At 36.4% G+C, this 18,147-nt stretch overlaps 2 protein-coding genes across 4 annotated transcripts in view; both read left to right on the top strand.

The window, feature by feature from the left end:
• Positions 1–18,147, top strand: part of LOC129758316 (protein grainyhead) — a 581,995-nt gene that overhangs the window by 117,925 nt on the left and 445,923 nt on the right. The gene's annotated exons all lie outside the window — the stretch shown is intronic.
• Positions 935–6,313, top strand: LOC129752795 (uncharacterized). Its single transcript, XM_055748571.1, has 2 exons — positions 935–4,151; positions 5,385–6,313. Exons 1-2 carry the CDS (start codon positions 935–937, stop codon positions 6,311–6,313), a joined length of 4,146 nt encoding a protein of 1,381 aa, XP_055604546.1.

The raw sequence follows: 18,147 nt of genomic DNA, 5'->3' as shown, positions 1-18,147 counted from the left end.
CTCGAAAACTTGAGCTTCCATAAAAAAAAACTAATTGAATATTAGGATACAGCGTCAAAATCAGCTCTGAGATTCCTTGCACCTTGGAAAAATGGTAATTTTGTTGTCTTGTGTTATGTATAATGTTATTTTCTGAAATTTCATAGGAAAATCATGCTAAAAATTGATGAATGTTGCCGACAACGAGATGGGATCATAGCAGGCATTGACATTTTTGAATAAATTTTTTCACTCTTGTACGTCAGATAGAAGAAAATTCACACGTGGTTTTTGCTCGTTCGAATAAATCAAGGAGTTCTTTTGTAAAATAGTGCTTTTCCAATCACGGTCCGAAATTTAAACTTACCCCAGCGGAAACCTCCGGACCCGTTAGATTGCTCGGCCAGTAGAGTCCGAGGTTTAATATTTGGTCCTTCCCACCGGCAGGTAAAACCCGTTAGATTGCTCGGCCAGTAGAGTCCGAGGTTTAATATTTGGTCCTTCCCACCGGCAGGTAAAACCCGTTAGATTGCTCGGCCAGTAGAGTCCGAGGTTTAATATTTGGTCCTTCCCACCGGCAGGTAAAACCCGTTAGATTGCTCGGCCAGTAGAGTCCGAGGTTTAATATTTGGTCCTTCCCACCGGCAGGTAAAACCCGTTAGATTGCTCGGCCAGTAGAGTCCGAGGTTTAATATTTGGTCCTTCCCACCGGCAGGTAAAACCCGTTAGATTGCTCGGCCAGTAGAGTCCGAGGTTTAATATTTGGTCCTTCCCACCGGCAGGTAAAACCCGTTAGATTGCTCGGCCAGTAGAGTCCGAGGTTTAATATTTGGTCCTTCGAAACTCAACACCAGTTTATATGGAACATAACCTGCGCCGAACAGAAAGATCAACGGCAGGTAAAGTCCCGAAGAAGTTCGACGATTTCGTTTACAAACTTCCACAAGCAAGTACAATGTATCGTACTCCGGTGAAGGAAGTTCCTGCGTTATCACATGATGCTGCCATTCCTGGGCCGTCTGAAGTGGGCGCAGCACATGCAAGAGTGCACTCCGAGTCGGGTGATAATGCTAGAAGCAAAACCGGAAATATGAGCTGTAGGAGTAGACGATCGATAAGTAGCAGAAAGTCAGTCGTTAGTGAAACTGTTAGTCAGATTAGAGCACTAGAATTGGAAAACCAATTAGAAAAGGAAGAGTTAGAAGCATCTCTAAGAGTAGATCAGATTAGAGCTCAACAAAAACTAGAGGAGCTAAAGATACAGAAAGATTTAGAGATGCAACTAGAAAAGAAAAAGTCTGAGTTTCAACGTAGGCGCATTGAAAGGGAGATTCAGATTAACGAACTGAAATCTGTTTCGAGAAGTTCCATTCATAGTAGCCCTGATCGTCGTGTCCGGAGTTGGGTTGAAGACATTCCTGACGGTCATGAACAACCTAACCCACCACCTCGTTTTGATCCCCCCGTTGACCGCGGCTCTGGACAAACCGAAGTTGTTACGCAAGCACTGAAAGCGTTGCAGTATCGTGCTGTGAGAGATTTGCCTCAGTTCAACGGAAACTTGATGGAATGGCCCATTTTCGAGAACGAATTCAATATTTCTACTGTTGAATTTGCCTTATCTAGTCAAGACAACCTGAGAAGGCTGAATAAAGCGCTTCACGGCAAGGCCAGACAGTGCGTTGAGGCTCTCCTTACCTCCGCTGAAAATGTGAACCAGATTATGAAACTGTTGAAAACGAATTTTGGACGTACAGAATGGATTGTGTCGAATAGGCTGGACATGCTTAGAAACCTGGAAACAGTTAGAGAGGGAAATATTGAATCATTTAGGACGTTTTTCAACGCTGTTACTGGTACTGCTGTGGCTCTGAAAAATGTTAACGCTGAAATGTATTTGATGAATCCCGAATTAATTGCTCATCTAGCAGACAAGCTGCCAACATTTAGCAAGCAGATGTGGATTCGTCACAAGGCCAGTTTGACGAGAGAAAATAAGATGATAACTTTCGACATTTTTTCCGGTTGGTTGGAGGATGAGTTGGACAACCAACTAGCCAGTGTCAATCCTACCTTCCTTAGTCGTCGTCAGGCACCCGTCCAAAGAGTAAGACCACCTGTGTTCCAGGTCAGCAACACTGCAACTGATAGCCGATCTCAATGTCCTCTATGCTCATCTGAAGAACACCCTGGTTTGAAGCAATGTGAGAAGTTTTTGAAAATGTCTATTGAGCAGCGTAGATCGACAGTAAGAGGATGTAAAGCGTGCTATCTATGCCTTGAAGTGGATCATTCGCGACGGAATTGTAAATCGAACAAAACCTGCTCGATATGCAAGAACAACCATCATCAGCTCGTTCATCCTGGTAACGATTCGAAGCAACCTGTCCTAACTGTAGGTGGAACATGCAATACGATTGTGGGTTGTAACACAATACTTCGAGTAGGAAAGGTGCGCATCCGTAGTAAAACTAAAACTGAAGAAGTTTTTGCACTTTTCGACGAAGGATCATCACTGACCATGTTAGATTCATCGATTGCGAAGGAAATGGATTTGCAGGGTACAGTTTCTCCAATTTCGTACCGTTGGACCAACGGAATCACGCATACGGACGACACATCGATGATCATTTCTCTGCAAATATCTGGACCTTCTGATCAGGCAGTCTGGCACAAGATGAATAACGTTAGGACGATCAAGAACATGAAACTTTCGCAAATGAATTTCGACTTAGCTCAGATTCGTCATTTGTATCCTCTGTTAGACGAAGAAAAGCTGAAGGTAATCGAAAATGCTACACCTCGTATGCTGATCGGTTCGAATAATGCTGGTTTAATTGTTCCTCTGAAAACCATCCAGTATTTGATTCGAGGATTACAGCTCACTCGATGTCATTTGGGTTGGACTGTCCATGGAGAAATTCAACCTGTTGCAGAATGCATTGAGATTCCTCATGTTTTACTATGTTCGATTGAAGACATGGAGTTGACTGATTTAATAAAAACTATGTACGCTGTTGATAATTTTGGGATGACAACTCAGTCCCCTAAAATGGCTGAAGAAGATACGAGAGCAGTAGATATTATGAACCGTACCATCAAGTGCATCGGCGATCGTTATGAGGTAGGTCAGCTGTACAAGTTCAATCACTTCACGTTTCCTGACAGCAAACCACAGGCGTTGCGTCGTTTGAAAGTGATGGAAAAAAAGATGGATGCAGATCCCGAATTTGCAGATCAATATTGCAACAAAATCGAAGACTATCTGCAAAAAGGCTACGCGCGTAAACTGACCGGTCCTGAATTGCTCGAAACACCTAACACCTGGTATTTGCCACACTTTAGCGTTTGCAGTGCTAAAAAGTTTCGATTAGTCATGGATGCAAAAGCAAAGTCAAACGGTTTCTCTTTAAATGACTTGCTTCTTAAAGGCCCTGATTTGGTTCCTCCACTTATTGCGGTCCTGATGCGTGGCAGAAGAAACAAGATTGCGTTTATGGCTGATATTCAGGAAATGTTTCATCAGGTGCGCTTTCGACCTGAGGATCAGAACTCGCAAAGGTTCTTTTGGCGAGGAATGGAACGCAAGAAGGCCCCTGATGTGTACGTCATGCAAGCGATGATTTTCGGTGCTGTATCTTCGCCTTGTATAGCGCAGTACATTAAAAATTTTAATGCAAATAGACTTGATGAAGCACTACCAGGAGTGCGTGAGGCGGCTTTGTGTCAGCATTATGTGGACGACTATTTTGATTGTCGCGATACTGAAGGTGAGGCCATCCAATTGATAAACAACGTTATCGAGGCACATCGACAAGGTGGTTTTAAACTCGTGAAATTCGTTTCCAACTCCAAAGCTGTTATGAAGTCCATTGATTCCTCTTTGAAAGCTGATGAGAAAGAGTGTCGAGTGCTCGGTCTGAAGTGGGACCTCCGAAGTGATGAATTTATGTTCCCGTTAAAGTTCTCGAACTTGCCAACCTCAAAAGTCATCACTAAACGACAGCTGCTCAAGTTCATGATGAGTATTTTCGATCCTCTAGGTGTCCTTGGTCCGATAACCATTCATCTGAAGATCCTTTTCCAAGATTTATGGCGCCTGCAAATCGATTGGGACGATGATATTCCAGATGGTCTTATGACAAATTGGAATGGATGGCTAGAGCAAATAGGTCAGATAGGCGAGGTGAGAATTCCAAGACATTATTTTCCACGACTGTCATCTGTTGGTGCAGTTGAGCTGCATGCATTTTGTGATGCAAGTGACAAAGCTTTTGCTTGTGTTGTATATATGGTACATAGAATCCGGAACGTTTCTCACGTAGCTTTAATCATCGCCAAATCAAAAGTAGCTCCTCTGAAGGCTCAAACTGTTCCCCGTCTTGAACTTCAAAGCTGTGTAACCGGTAGTCAGATGGTGAAGACTATTCAGGATGAGCTAAAAATAGAAATAACATCAGTTCATTTTTGGACAGATTCTAGAATTTGTTTAGGATGGTTGAACTCGACACAGAAGTTAACTGCATACGTAGGATCCCGAGTCACTAAGATAAAAGAGAACGGGCACAATTCCGATTTATGGAAATGGATTCCATCAAACTTGAACGTTGCTGATTTTGGCACCAAGAATTCGATGTTCTGCAATATGAATATTTGGCTGAACGGTCCGGAATTCTTGCGTTTTGATCAGGAACACTGGCCAAAACAAGAAACCTTAACACTGACTAACGAAGAAGCAATTAATTTCAATGCTGATATAGAAGTAGAGGATAATTTGCTAATTTGTTTACAAATATCCACCCAAAGATGTTTTGATCTTCCTGATATAACACGCTTCTCAGATTTTAATCGCCTAACGAGAAGTACAGCATATTACTTGAAAATGCTTAAAATTTTAGCGCTACCCAAGTCAGAAAAACCTGAAAGATTTTCAATCGACGTGAATGATATCAACCAAGCAAGAATGATGTTGTATCAGAAAGTTCAAGCTGAAGCGTTCGGTGAAGAGCTGGTTCTTCTCAAAAAGCAGGATTTCGTCAAACGAACTAGCCGTTTATTCGCATACTCACCTTTTCTCCATGAGGGCATTATCAGAATGCGAGGTCGAGTTCAAGATAGCAGCCAGCCTTTCGAAGTGAATAATCCTGTTATTCTTCCGGAAAATCATCATTTTACGAACCTGTTAATAAAGATGTATCATATTTCGAACGGGCACCAAGGCACTGAGACGATTATTAACAACTTGAATCAACGACACAGAATTCTCAAAGTTAGATCTCAAGTTAAAAAATTCGCCCGTACATGTTTGAGATGCTGCGAGATTCGGGCGAACCCTAAAATACCACAAATGGGTAACCTTCCTCCTGAGCGGACAACACCTTTCGTTTTCCCGTTTACGTATACAGGCATCGACTATTTTGGGCCACTGACTGTGAAAGTTGGGCGACGTACAGAAAAGCGCTGGGTCGCACTTTTCACCTGCCTCTCGAGTCGAGCTTTACATCTGGAAGTGGTACCTTCGTTGGATACAAGTAGTTGTTTGATAGCTATAAGATGTTTCATGTCGATTCGAGGAATTCCTCAAAAAATCCTAACCGATAATGGAACGAACTTTGTAGGAGCGGACCGTGAGACGAAAAAGCTGCTGCAGGAGTTGGATCTGCAACAGATTGCGGATACGCTGAGTGTGAGAGGAGTACAATGGGCGTTCATCCCACCCGGAGCGCCGCATTTTGGTGGATGTTGGGAGCGACTTGTCCGATCTGTAAAAACAGCGCTTCGATCCATGTTGAAGGATAGGCATCCCTCGGACCTGGTGTTGCGTACAGCTCTTTGTGAAGTTATGAACGTTGTTAACAATAGGCCGTTGACACATGTTCCTGAAGATCCGCAAGATCCTGAACCGATCACACCTAATATGATATTACTTGGTAGAAACAATCATATGCAATACGATCATGATTTCGACGAACGGGACCTAAATTGTCGAGCTGCGTACAAACATGCTCAAATATACGCTGACAGGTTCTGGCGCAAGTGGGTGTCTTCGTACCGACCTGAGTTGCTGAAACGTCACAAGTGGCAAGACAACCGTAATCGGCACGAATACGCTGTAGGTGATCTTGTAATGATTGTCGACGAAAACATGCACCGCGGGTGCTGGCCTAAAGGTATCATCGATAAGGTAATGAGAGGAACCGACGGTAATGTCCGAACAGTATCAGTACGAACTGCGTTTTCATCATACGTAAGACCAGTTACAAAAATAATCGTATTACAACCCAGAGCGTCTGGTGCCCCGGAGGATGTTGCCGACAACGAGATGGGATCATAGCAGGCATTGACATTTTTGAATAAATTTTTTCACTCTTGTACGTCAGATAGAAGAAAATTCACACGTGGTTTTTGCTCGTTCGAATAAATCAAGGAGTTCTTTTGTAAAATAGTGCTTTTCCAATCACGGTCCGAAATTTAAACTTACCCCAGCGGAAACCTCCGGACCCGTTAGATTGCTCGGCCAGTAGAGTCCGAGGTTTAATATTTGGTCCTTCCCACCGGCAGGTAAAACCCGTTAGATTGCTCGGCCAGTAGAGTCCGAGGTTTAATATTTGGTCCTTCCCACCGGCAGGTAAAACCCGTTAGATTGCTCGGCCAGTAGAGTCCGAGGTTTAATATTTGGTCCTTCCCACCGGCAGGTAAAACCCGTTAGATTGCTCGGCCAGTAGAGTCCGAGGTTTAATATTTGGTCCTTCCCACCGGCAGGTAAAACCCGTTAGATTGCTCGGCCAGTAGAGTCCGAGGTTTAATATTTGGTCCTTCCCACCGGCAGGTAAAACCCGTTAGATTGCTCGGCCAGTAGAGTCCGAGGTTTAATATTTGGTCCTTCCCACCGGCAGGTAAAACCCGTTAGATTGCTCGGCCAGTAGAGTCCGAGGTTTAATATTTGGTCCTTCCCACCGGCAGGTAAAACCCGTTAGATTGCTCGGCCAGTAGAGTCCGAGGTTTAATATTTGGTCCTTCCCACCGGCAGGTAAAACCCGTTAGATTGCTCGGCCAGTAGAGTCCGAGGTTTAATAATGAAATTGAGAGATTTTACTTCAAAATTAGCAATCCACATTACTAAAGTCATGAGATATTCATAATACAATCATAGAAAGCTTATCAAAGAGGAAACTAAATTAAAATGAAAAAATTCATGAAATCTCTGAAAATTTTCCAGAATTAAAAATGTAAACTATTACTTCGACAAATATGGTTAAAAATCTGTGAAATTATTAATTTTTCATGATTTTGAAACCTCGCTCAACATCTCAATGCAATTATTCCATATGGAACTTAAAATAAAAAAAAACACCGTTTATAGAAAAAAAAATTTTGGCTTCTCGACAAAATTTAAATAAATTGTGAAAAAACTTTTCGAAAATGGGCACAGAAAAAAATGCCATAGTTAAGCTACATGAAACTTTAAAATGGAAGTGATGAAAAAAATACCACTGCATCGGTTCGAACAAAATAGGGATTATCTCAGAAAATGGTTCAAATCAAAATCAGCAAAAGATTTTTTGTAAAAAATAACATTCAATTATAATTTAAAATCAATAAAAACAATTAAATTATTGAAAATGAGCAAGATTGAGTGATGAACGTATTTAATTTCGGCTGGTTTGTTCACCCTTAATTTAAAAAAAAGTTATGCGAGTTCATGAATTCGTTTAAATTATCCTTTTCCATGTGTGCTTTTAAATAAAGCTCTGAAAACTATTATTACCCAAATTTTATTTCAGTGCGGCCCGCCGAAAGAATTTCAAATAAAAAGTGGCCCGTTGGGTTGCACTCCATTTACCCGAAAACCATTGCCCAGAATGAAAAATCCCCAGAATTTCAATCGCCAGAAAGAACCATTCCCCAGACGAACCATTCCCCAGAAAAATCTTCGCCAGAATGTACCATTTCCCAGAATTTTTTTCACCAGAATGAACCATTTACCAGAAATTTTTTCGCCAGAAGAACCATTTCCCAGAAAATTTCAAGTTCGAACGCTCAGCGTGAGGAGTCGGATACCAAAACGGTTTTTTAAAGGACCATGGTAAGCATTGAATCAATTAAAGTACCATAAACAAAGCACAATATTGGTTCTAAAATAAGTTTAGTTGGAAAATTTCAAAGATGTAGTTTCATATAAAAAAAATCATTTTGAAAAAATGAATTTCGAATCATATGAAATTATCAAGAATTCATTAGAAAAAATAAATAAAAATAGAAGAGGAAAAAATCTGGAATTTGTGCCATTCTGGGAAATGTTCCATTCTGGGGAAAAAAATTCTGGGAAATGGTCCATTCTGGGAAAAAAAATCTGGTAAATGGTGCATTCTGGGGATTTTTTTTTCTGGGAAATGGTTCATTCTGGGGTTTGATTTCGGGTATTTGTCATTCTGGGAAAAATTCATTCTGGGCAATGGTTTTCGGGTAAATGGGATACAATCGGCCCGTTGCTTCAAAAGATTGCTCACCCCTGGTATAGATCATTTCCGAGGATGTGCTTCTTCAAACGAGGGAAGTAATTTTCGTCGTTCAAAACATAACAATATTTTTTTTTCATCCAGCGGCATTGAGAATTAAGAGTCGTCATTTGATCCTCAGTATATCCTTTGGCTCATGTCTTCTTTCGGCACTTAACTCCAATTTTTTCAATGTCTTGCCTATGTACTGGTGAGAACAATTTGCTTGGCCTCAGTGAATCCTTATTGTTGAAGGCACAAGTAAGAGAACAAAGTCCTTTTGCTTCCACAATTTTCACTGGTCTGCCACTACCTTGCTTGCGAGTAGTTGTTGGGGATTTGAGCATAAGGTAAATAGTGGAAGCCGCCGCATATTCGCTTTTAAAAGGTTCTACTGTATACTTTTTGCCGAGATTTTTGTGTAGTTCTTAAAACTGTTAAAAGCGCATGCGAAACACTTCTTGTTTTCCCGGTAGCAAAACTTGTCAAACATAAACAAAATAAAAATATAATGGCAAAAATAGTAGAAAAAAGCTAACTGACTCTCATTTTTCTCTAAGCTCGTATAGTATTGAGTATTGAGTATTCCAAAAGTCAGCGAGTCTCATTGCTTTTTAAAAATGGAAATGAGAAATATAGAAAAACAGTATTTTTGAAGAAAAAAATGAAAAAATACAAAGAATGAGCACGACAATCCATGTGAATGATTGTTCAAAATATTTTTAAATCGGAAAAAATCTTAACATAATCCAAAAAAAGATTTAAAACTTTAAACAGGTTTGGTCACAGGACACTGTAAATTTCAATATAATCTTAAACTAATGGAAAGAAGTCCATCTGACTTTAGTCGTTTTCGTCAGGCTGGGAAGAAAACATCAGGGCACCTTCTATGTGAATGCTCTTATCTTGTATGGAAAAAATCTAATTTATTATGTGAAGGAGTATTAGATCTTTCAAAAAAAATTTCATGTAGATTCCAATAAAGTTGTTTACAATCCGAGCTTTTTTTCAAAGAAATCTAGGCAACCTGGCAGCTCCGGACTGTTCCCAAAATATGTTTTAAATATCCGGGAAATCCCGGATAAAACCGGGCAATCTGGAAACCTTAAGTTATATGTTACACAAAAACGTGTTACGCGGCGTTACTGTAACAATTTTGTCAATGCTTTCGTGTATTCTTGGGTGAACCAAATAAGGAACCTCAATCCACAAAAATGCTCTCAAGTAAATCCTCAACTCGACAATTTCGATGGCAGTTAATTAAAAGATGTAGGTGGTATAGTAGGGGAGAATAAGGATACCTGATCCCTTGGGATACCTGATTACTTCTCCATATCTCGAAACCGAAATGTTTCACAAAGATCAAATGTTCTAGAAAAATATCTTAAATAGAACAACTCATCAATACTGCTATTTCATCAAATTTTCAAAATCTTTTATTTTGAGTTATTTAACTTTGCTTTAAAATGTAACAAAACGTGACTTGAAGATCTTTTTTCATCACTTTAAAATGCTTAGAGCATAGAAACTGAAAATTAGACGGCGTCAGAAAATACAAAACACGGCGAGTTGTTCATTTTCAAAAAGATACGATGGAAATAAAAAGGGGGATCAACTACCCCCATTATCCCCTATAAACTCTGTTTTTGTTTTTATTGAGCCCGAGAAAGGTGTTTTGCAATTTAAATAAATGCAGTCCGCGCTGTCGGAAAACAGGCGCATTTATATCTGTCGTGTTGATATGGGCAAGGACCTTCCGTTTTCGATCCGCCAAACAACAACCACCAATTGTGGATGTAAATAATTTCGTGAAGTTCGCCATTCAGGCCATTGACTGACCGATGGACCGACCAACGAGTGTGATCATTATTGGTATGAAATAAGCGCACATAAAAGACAGACAAAAAACGCAAACAAAATGTCGCGTGGGTGAGTTCAGTAAATTAAGATTTCGCTCAAGTTTACGAGTTTCCTGGAACGAATTGGCGGGATGCAAAAAAAAATAGTACCTCTCAATGGAAATTTAATCCAAGTTAATGTCCTTGGCTTGGTGCCACTAACGTGCATTCGGTAATTTATGGTTTATGATTGTTAATCACGGGGCGAAGGAAATAACTTTATTTATTTGCTTGTAGTTTCTGGTGATTGGAACAGATTTTACGCTTCTCAGTGACTGATCGTTGAAATAGCATTGACAGCGATCCATCGGATCGATGACTTTTCAAATGTATAGTTTAATAAAATAAGAATTTAATAAAAAATGAATCACAACAGTTTTCCCAAAAAAAAAAAAATTAAGAACATATAAGAATCTGTATACAGTGTTAATTTTGATAACTTTTTTTCTGGGTGTTGAAATCCTTCAAAAGGGCGGTAAACTGGCTGATAGATATCTTTTGCTGATGTTTTTGGAATAAATCTGTTTATAAAAACTTTACAAACTTGTTCCAAAATATCCAAGGGGTTGTTTGCAGTATTGGAAATAAAAAAATGAACAGAAGTGAACAGCGAAATTATTAAAACTTTCAAAGAAATTTAGCTAATATTGTTATTATTTTTATGAAGATTTATAAAAAAAAAACCAAACAAAATCATGAATTTGGGTTTTGCAGAAAACTTTACTATTCGTTTAATTTGAAGCTATCTTTATTTCAATTATCTGCAATTCAGCTTTGGAAATGAAATAGTCAACAGGTTAGACCACTTACAATTTTGCTTAGACAAACTTTCTCAATCAATAATTTTAAATAGTTTAACCCTCTTTTTGGCAATGATAATTAACTTTACATGCTTCTTATGTGGTTTTGGAGATGTTTGGGGGAATAGGGTGACCAGGTCGACCCTTAAGTTATAAAATATCTAGTAAAGTTAGTTTTGTCTACCTCAATATCCAAAGTCGACCACAAATCGTGGTAAAAATTCAAGACGAAGAAACGAACTCATAAGTTCACAAAGAGCTGTACAAAAGTTCTGTGGATTTTTTTTGCTGTTCAAAATGCTATTTCGAGGTCCATGGAACTTAATTCTTTATCAAATTCAGTCAAAACTCAAAACCAGCTTTAATGTATTGTTTTGGTTTCTGTTTCTACTTTTTGGGAGCTTTAAAGTTGGTAGAAAGAATAGCAATCTACTTGTTACGTACTTCTTATTTTATCAACATCATGTAGCTATTAAGTAGTTGCAAGGTTTTTTTTTGTATGGCTCAATAGTTCGTGAAAAATCTTTGTTGTACTCTTTTGTAAACTTTAAAGTTTTTATTTATTTCCAACGGACGTTCAGAAGCAACTTCGCAATACATTAACTTTGAAATAGATTTAAAGGCTTAATTCTACTTGTTTCGAACTTCAATCCGTGTTTGCATAAACAAAACATATGGGAAACGTCAATGTGAAGTACACATTTAGTTCCAGAAGAACTTTTTAACAACTTGAAACTGGACATAATGTAGAGATTACCTCACAAGTGAGTTTTAAAGGGTGTCCACGATGAAATTGCAACACACAAAATTGATTCGCAAAATTCGAGTTTCCACCGATTGCCAGCAAATTTTCAGGGATTGAAAATAACTAATAAACTTCATTTTAAAATTTTACTCGTATTTTATTTACAGTCCATACGCAAATGCCTGCACCTTGGCCTTAATCCCGACCATAAAATTCTGCACAACCTGTGAATCAACCGTTTTTTCCATGTTTTATACAATTTAAAAAAATCTATTTATTTCCTGTAAAAAATGTAAATGTTGACAACTTTTACAAAATAATTAATCAAAATATATGGATTGCTTTTTTGGATTTTTTTAGTACCTTTTGAAGCCAACAAAAACTGCTTCTTGGTGTTGAAAGGAGATTTTTTTTTATATTTAATAATGGGTATGTTTTAAAAAGCGACAAAAAACAGTCGCAAATGAATGAAGTCACGTAACAAAAAAGGAAACTTTTTAATTTTACGAGAAAACATTAACATTGAATAACAATAAAAAATAAGATCTCCTTTGAAAATGATGAGCCGATTCTGAAACACTTAATTTTATTGAAATCGGTTGAAATCCAGCTGAGTTACAACAGCGCGAATGAATGAATTCACTTCTAGAAATTTTATTGTTTGTAAAATTTCTTAAAACAAATATGCTCTAAAAGCTGTTTTGACCCTCCGGATGACAAATTACAAATCAAACATAATTTAGTTGATTTTTTAACTTTTTCGTTATTTTCAAATAAGAAAAACAAAAATATTGGAAAAAAAAATTAAAAAAAAGATTTAAAAATTTAATCTTTGAATAAAGACTGTGAGAATCATCAGTAATTTTAACGTTTGTTCCTCAACATGTTGGCATTCAAGTGCCAGTCAAAATAAGAAAAAAGTTAAGAAAAGATATTGAACATTTTTGATTCTACAAATCTTAATAGCGTAATACCACTTTCAAAAGTGTACATCAGATTTGAAGGCTCTAAAAATTGTTTAGAATAACTAGAAATTTCGTGACGTGTGTTGTTTGAATTGAGTGAATTCATACAAGATACATATAACGTTGTTCGTTGTTGTTCAATCGAGAAGCTACACAGATCAAATTGTGTGTAATTTTTTTCTCTATAACTTATTTGCAAACATCGATCACCAATTTCCCCAGAGAGAACAGGAAATCAAAATGCTATGTACTGAAGTCAAAAAATGGTAAAATTGCGAGAATTCATATTACAAAAGTAATTGATCAAAACACAAACAACTTAAGTTTTTTAATGACCAAATTATATTCATTTTGAAGAAAAATCAATTTGCGACCGTCTGCTACTTTTTTTTCATTTTTAAGTAGGTTAGTTGACTTCTAGAATAATAACAGTTCCGAAAAGTCCGGAAAAGTGATTTCATGTCACGGTGGAATGTGTCATGTTATTTAAATATGGTTGAATAATTTGAATCAAATAAGCGGGACTTGATGGTTTCTTTGTGGTGCCTATGAAAGTGCTTTTTGAAGCTGGTTAGAAGTTGTTTAGCAATGTATGCCAATTTTGTCAACTTTAATGTTCGTTTAACTCAGGGATGAGCAAACCGAGACCCGCGAGACCCTTTTGAGCGGCCCGCAAAGTTTTTTTTTTAATTTTTCTCCCTTAACTTTTTTCTACAATGTTAAGAACATTTATATGACTTGATCAGATATACACTTATCTGCATTTGCCTCACACTCATTCAGATTGTTAACTTTTTTCTGGCATTTTAAGCATTTATTATGTTCTGTTCAAGGCCTCACGTATAATTCTTTTTTTTTTATTCAGGATACATTTTTACTCATTATTTAACTCCCACCACTTTGGAAAGCAAATTCCATTAAAGGTGTGTCGGAAGAGTAGCTAAAAATCGGAAGCCACACTCGATCAAAGAAATTTCGATGTCCGTAAGTGAACATTATTTTCGTTTTAAGCAAAAATAAAGTTGTCTGATTAAAAATATACTCAGCAGATTTTTTTTTAAATTATTCTTCCCAATTCGGTAAAAAGGCTTGTTTTGTTAGCATTTAAATACTGGCGAACAAATATGAACAAAAATCTTGTAAACAGGTTTTTTATTTCTGATTATTGACGTAAATTACGAAAATTTAATAAATAAGCCTGGGTGAACGATTTTATGTATTTTTTATCATCATGAGTCAGCCGACATCAAAATAAATGAAAAAAGTTGTTAGTTTTTGATCAAAACCTCAGAAATCAGAAATTCTGGGATACGACCCAAAAGGTCTTTGGATATTATCTGTGATGCTTTTTTAAGAAATTGAATAGAAATTTTATAACAAACATCGATAAATTGAGTTAGTTCACTTATCATTTGCATTGCACATTACCAAGATAAAAAAATTATAAAAGTCCGAATAAAAATTCTAAAATCAAGAATGTTAAAATTGTACATTTTTCTGTGATTTTAACAACCTTGCTCAACATCTTAATGCAATGATATAATACAGAACCTTAATTAAAAAAAAACGAGTTTTTTACTGTTTTTTGGAAAAAACAAGGCTTTGAGGAAAAGTTTTTATTGAGGAAAAAAAAAATCACAGAAAGGGAATTAGCGATTCAACGTCCAACTCTAAGAAGGCTGTGATTTCTTTGAATATATATTTTCCATAATCTGAGTTATCACTGTGGTAAGCTCCAGAAGATTTTGAAATAGATGACGAAAAATACCATCGGTTTTAACAAGAATGTTGTAAGAATGTTGTAAGAATGTTGTAAGAATGTTGTATCCTGAAATCCCCGGACAACCGGATTTTATCCGAGAAACACTTTACACAGTAAGTCAATTACTACACCTTATTGTCACAAAACACGAATTAATTCGGAAAATTAAAAAAAAAAAACAGATAAATAGACAGCTTTACAAGACCAGCCGAGTCGACAAAAACAAGAAAACGACACTTTTTAGGTTGGATACATAAAACAAAAATCATTTTTGCCCTAAAATAGTCTAAAAAATCTAACATGGCGGAATACTTCAGTAGAATCCAAACAGAATATGGTAACACAGTCAAATCTCACTTCAAGTTTTTCGCCCATTATAACAGAATAATCGCCAATATGTTTTATAAATCCAAATATGCCGAAATGTCACAAATTTTGTCAACTATTTATTTGACTCTTGTTTCAAAAAATATCTTATGTGACTTGAACAGCTTTGGCGATTGATTCATTCAAAAGTACGGTTTTTACACCACTTTTTTACATTTTTTGTGGCCATGATTAAAAGAAATTTTTAAAAATTATTTTCAAATGTGCAACATATAGCTTCTAACTTAAGCTTTCTCAAGCATCAAGTAATTTTTTTCTCGAGCTCTTAATAACTGACTTGCAGGCTTTTTTTCCGAATCATGGTTTTCGGATCTTTTTGCTTAGAATGTGAATAACACTAAAATTAATGATTGTAGCTGAATATTGTTTGAGAATAATATTTGAGTCACGTTACAAACTTTCCGAAACTATAAGTTAAATAAAAATCGGTTAAGAAACAAGAGAGTTTTAGCGGAAAATGTGTTGGGGTCATTTGATCCCCGGCGGTATAATTAGGTTTATACAAAGTGTCGATATTAGTGTTAAATTTTTGTTTTTAACACGTAAATTCGTTTTTTCTTATGTCTTTTAGATTTGTTTTCACCAAAGATTTCTAGTTTTAATAAATGACGCAAAAGCTCTGCTAGTTTAAAAAAAATAATTTAGGTGCTGCCGCCGACAAGATACATCTCTGCCAAATATATGGAGGAGTTTTGAACCAAAACAAAGCTTTTTAGACCCCAGGGTTCGAGACATTCAAAAATGACCCCAAATCGACTCAGTCTTATAGGTCAGCGTTTTTTGGGAATCAATTGTTTAAGCTTTGTTTCCTCGCTTCTGCATTTTGACAGTTTTCTCCTACGTGTATTCTATGAAACTAGAATATATATTCGAATTTAGACATGAATTTTTGGCTGGATGAAAAAATGGTCGTTTTTTTATAAGGAAAAAAAAGGATATAAATCTTTTTGATTTATTTGTGGAAGAGTGACAGCTTTTGTTATCTGTATTTTCTTAAAATTTTACAAATTAACGTGTTAAATCATTGGATCACCAAATATGCCAATGTTTCAATTAACATTCATTCTTGCCATACCCGTTTCGTAAATAAATGCATGTATCAATTTTTGAACAAACATCGAATGTAAATATTAACCCTTCGTTTCATAAAGCAACAAATTTGCAACAATTAATGTATGAAAAAAATGAAAAATCGTATTTGATTTTAAATTTCTTTGTTAATGTACACATCATTTTCGACTGTTTAAAATGATTTTTAAGAAAAAATTAAAAATCATGAAATGAAGGGTTGACAAACTGTTTCTTGGTTGCTAGCTCAACCCAAATTGCCCCGGCAATGTGTTCTATTAAATGTAATACCATTGAATGTATACAATTATGTCCAATGTTAACGTGTTCAATAATTGAAACACTGACTGTTCAACGTGTTCAATAATTCGTACCAAAACAATTTTCAATAAAAAGGCTTAAATGATGGGTTTAAAATATATTTCCGCTAACAAATCATATCAATTCGAAGCTGTGCAGCAAGCTTAAGTACATTATAAAAATTCCATCCAAAAAACCTTTCGTAATTTTTTGTGGTCCACAGATACGCTGAATCCGAATGATGGTGATCAATATACACAGCAAGAAAAATTTGTGTAATTTTAGACTGAAATCGATGCACGAAAACGGAACATCGTTTTTTATCTAAAACTACATCATCGTTACATTGAGACGTGTGAATTTAGACCAAAAACGAAGCACGAAAACGGAACAGCTTATTGTCGTTTAAAAATACACAACGATGTTAAATTTTTGATTTTTAATTCAGGATATTTGCATTTTGTTTAATGAAATATTCAGATATTATGAGTCATATGAAAAGAAATTACACTGTTTACAAATATTAAACATTTATTTTCAAAAAAAAACATCAATAAAAAAAAGTACACGTGTATTGATATTTTAACCCGTTCGCGTCACTGGGGGACCTAAGGAAATTCCTCTCCATTCATATTCCGGATCCATGCCACTGCAAATCTGCAAAATCTGCTGTCGCTGTAATTTAGAAAGAACTGATTATTTTCAATAACATCATTAGTTTGTTTATCATTTTAGAAACCAACCACTTTTAGGAAATTATAGAAATGCAGGAGCTGCGTCTAGGAACGAAGATACTCGGTTTCCGCTTAATGACTCGACTGACAAATGGCACAGACAAACAGTGTCATTAATTTTAAACCAAACAGATAAAATTGTACACTGTTTGTGAAATAAATTTCATTGACCGCTTGATTTTTACATCACGGAATGTAAAATTATAGCAAAACAGTTTATTTCTGTTCACTTTTTGAAAACAGATTAAAATTACATCAAAAAGAGTAGAAAATTATATCATTTTTTAGTTACACTTGTGAAAAAATAGATCACTCGTGTCTTAGATTCCGTATACTTTTAGAAATTTTTTGCTGTATACAGTATTCTTACCCTATTATGATCTCGTACAGAATGTAAAGGTTTACATGATAATGTTGGATACCAGAGGAACTTTAGTTGCTTGGGTTCCACAACGTACATGAGAAATTAATAAAACGTTAAAAGTATTAATATTTAAATGTAAACATTTATACTAAAAACAGCTACAGAAATAAACATCGAAAAAGTTACGATCAATCTGCTGCATTGCAGTTCATCGCCAAGGCGAAGATACCGCCCGCGGGCGATGTGAGCGTCATTTCAAATATTCTATACATATGAGTTAAGGAGCCCGCAGGAAATCACAGTTCTGCGAAAACGATTAGCATCGAAAATTTATTCACATCTCCATTCACACTCGGCAACATCGAATCGAAACCGTCTAGCGTTAATAATAATAAATAACCAGGAATGCCTCATCGTATAAGCTAATGATTGCTTGTCACTATCGCTGCTGACCTGTTGTTATTGATATGGTGGTGAGACTGTTTGTGCTGTTGTTGATTTTCCATCATCTCGGTTACATGACATTACATTGAGTTTGGTTCAAATTCCTGGAAAATGTTAAAAAATTGTTTAACTCAGCGAGGAACCATTTCGCAATATGAAGCAAAAGATCGCGAAAGGTCGTATGATTTTAATTCAACCCAGAA

The sequence above is a fragment of the Uranotaenia lowii genome, chromosome 3 (assembly GCF_029784155.1).
Source record: "Uranotaenia lowii strain MFRU-FL chromosome 3, ASM2978415v1, whole genome shotgun sequence".
In the NCBI taxonomy this organism is placed as follows: domain Eukaryota; kingdom Metazoa; phylum Arthropoda; class Insecta; order Diptera; family Culicidae; genus Uranotaenia; species Uranotaenia lowii.
This window is presented reverse-complemented; position numbering and strand designations above follow the sequence as displayed.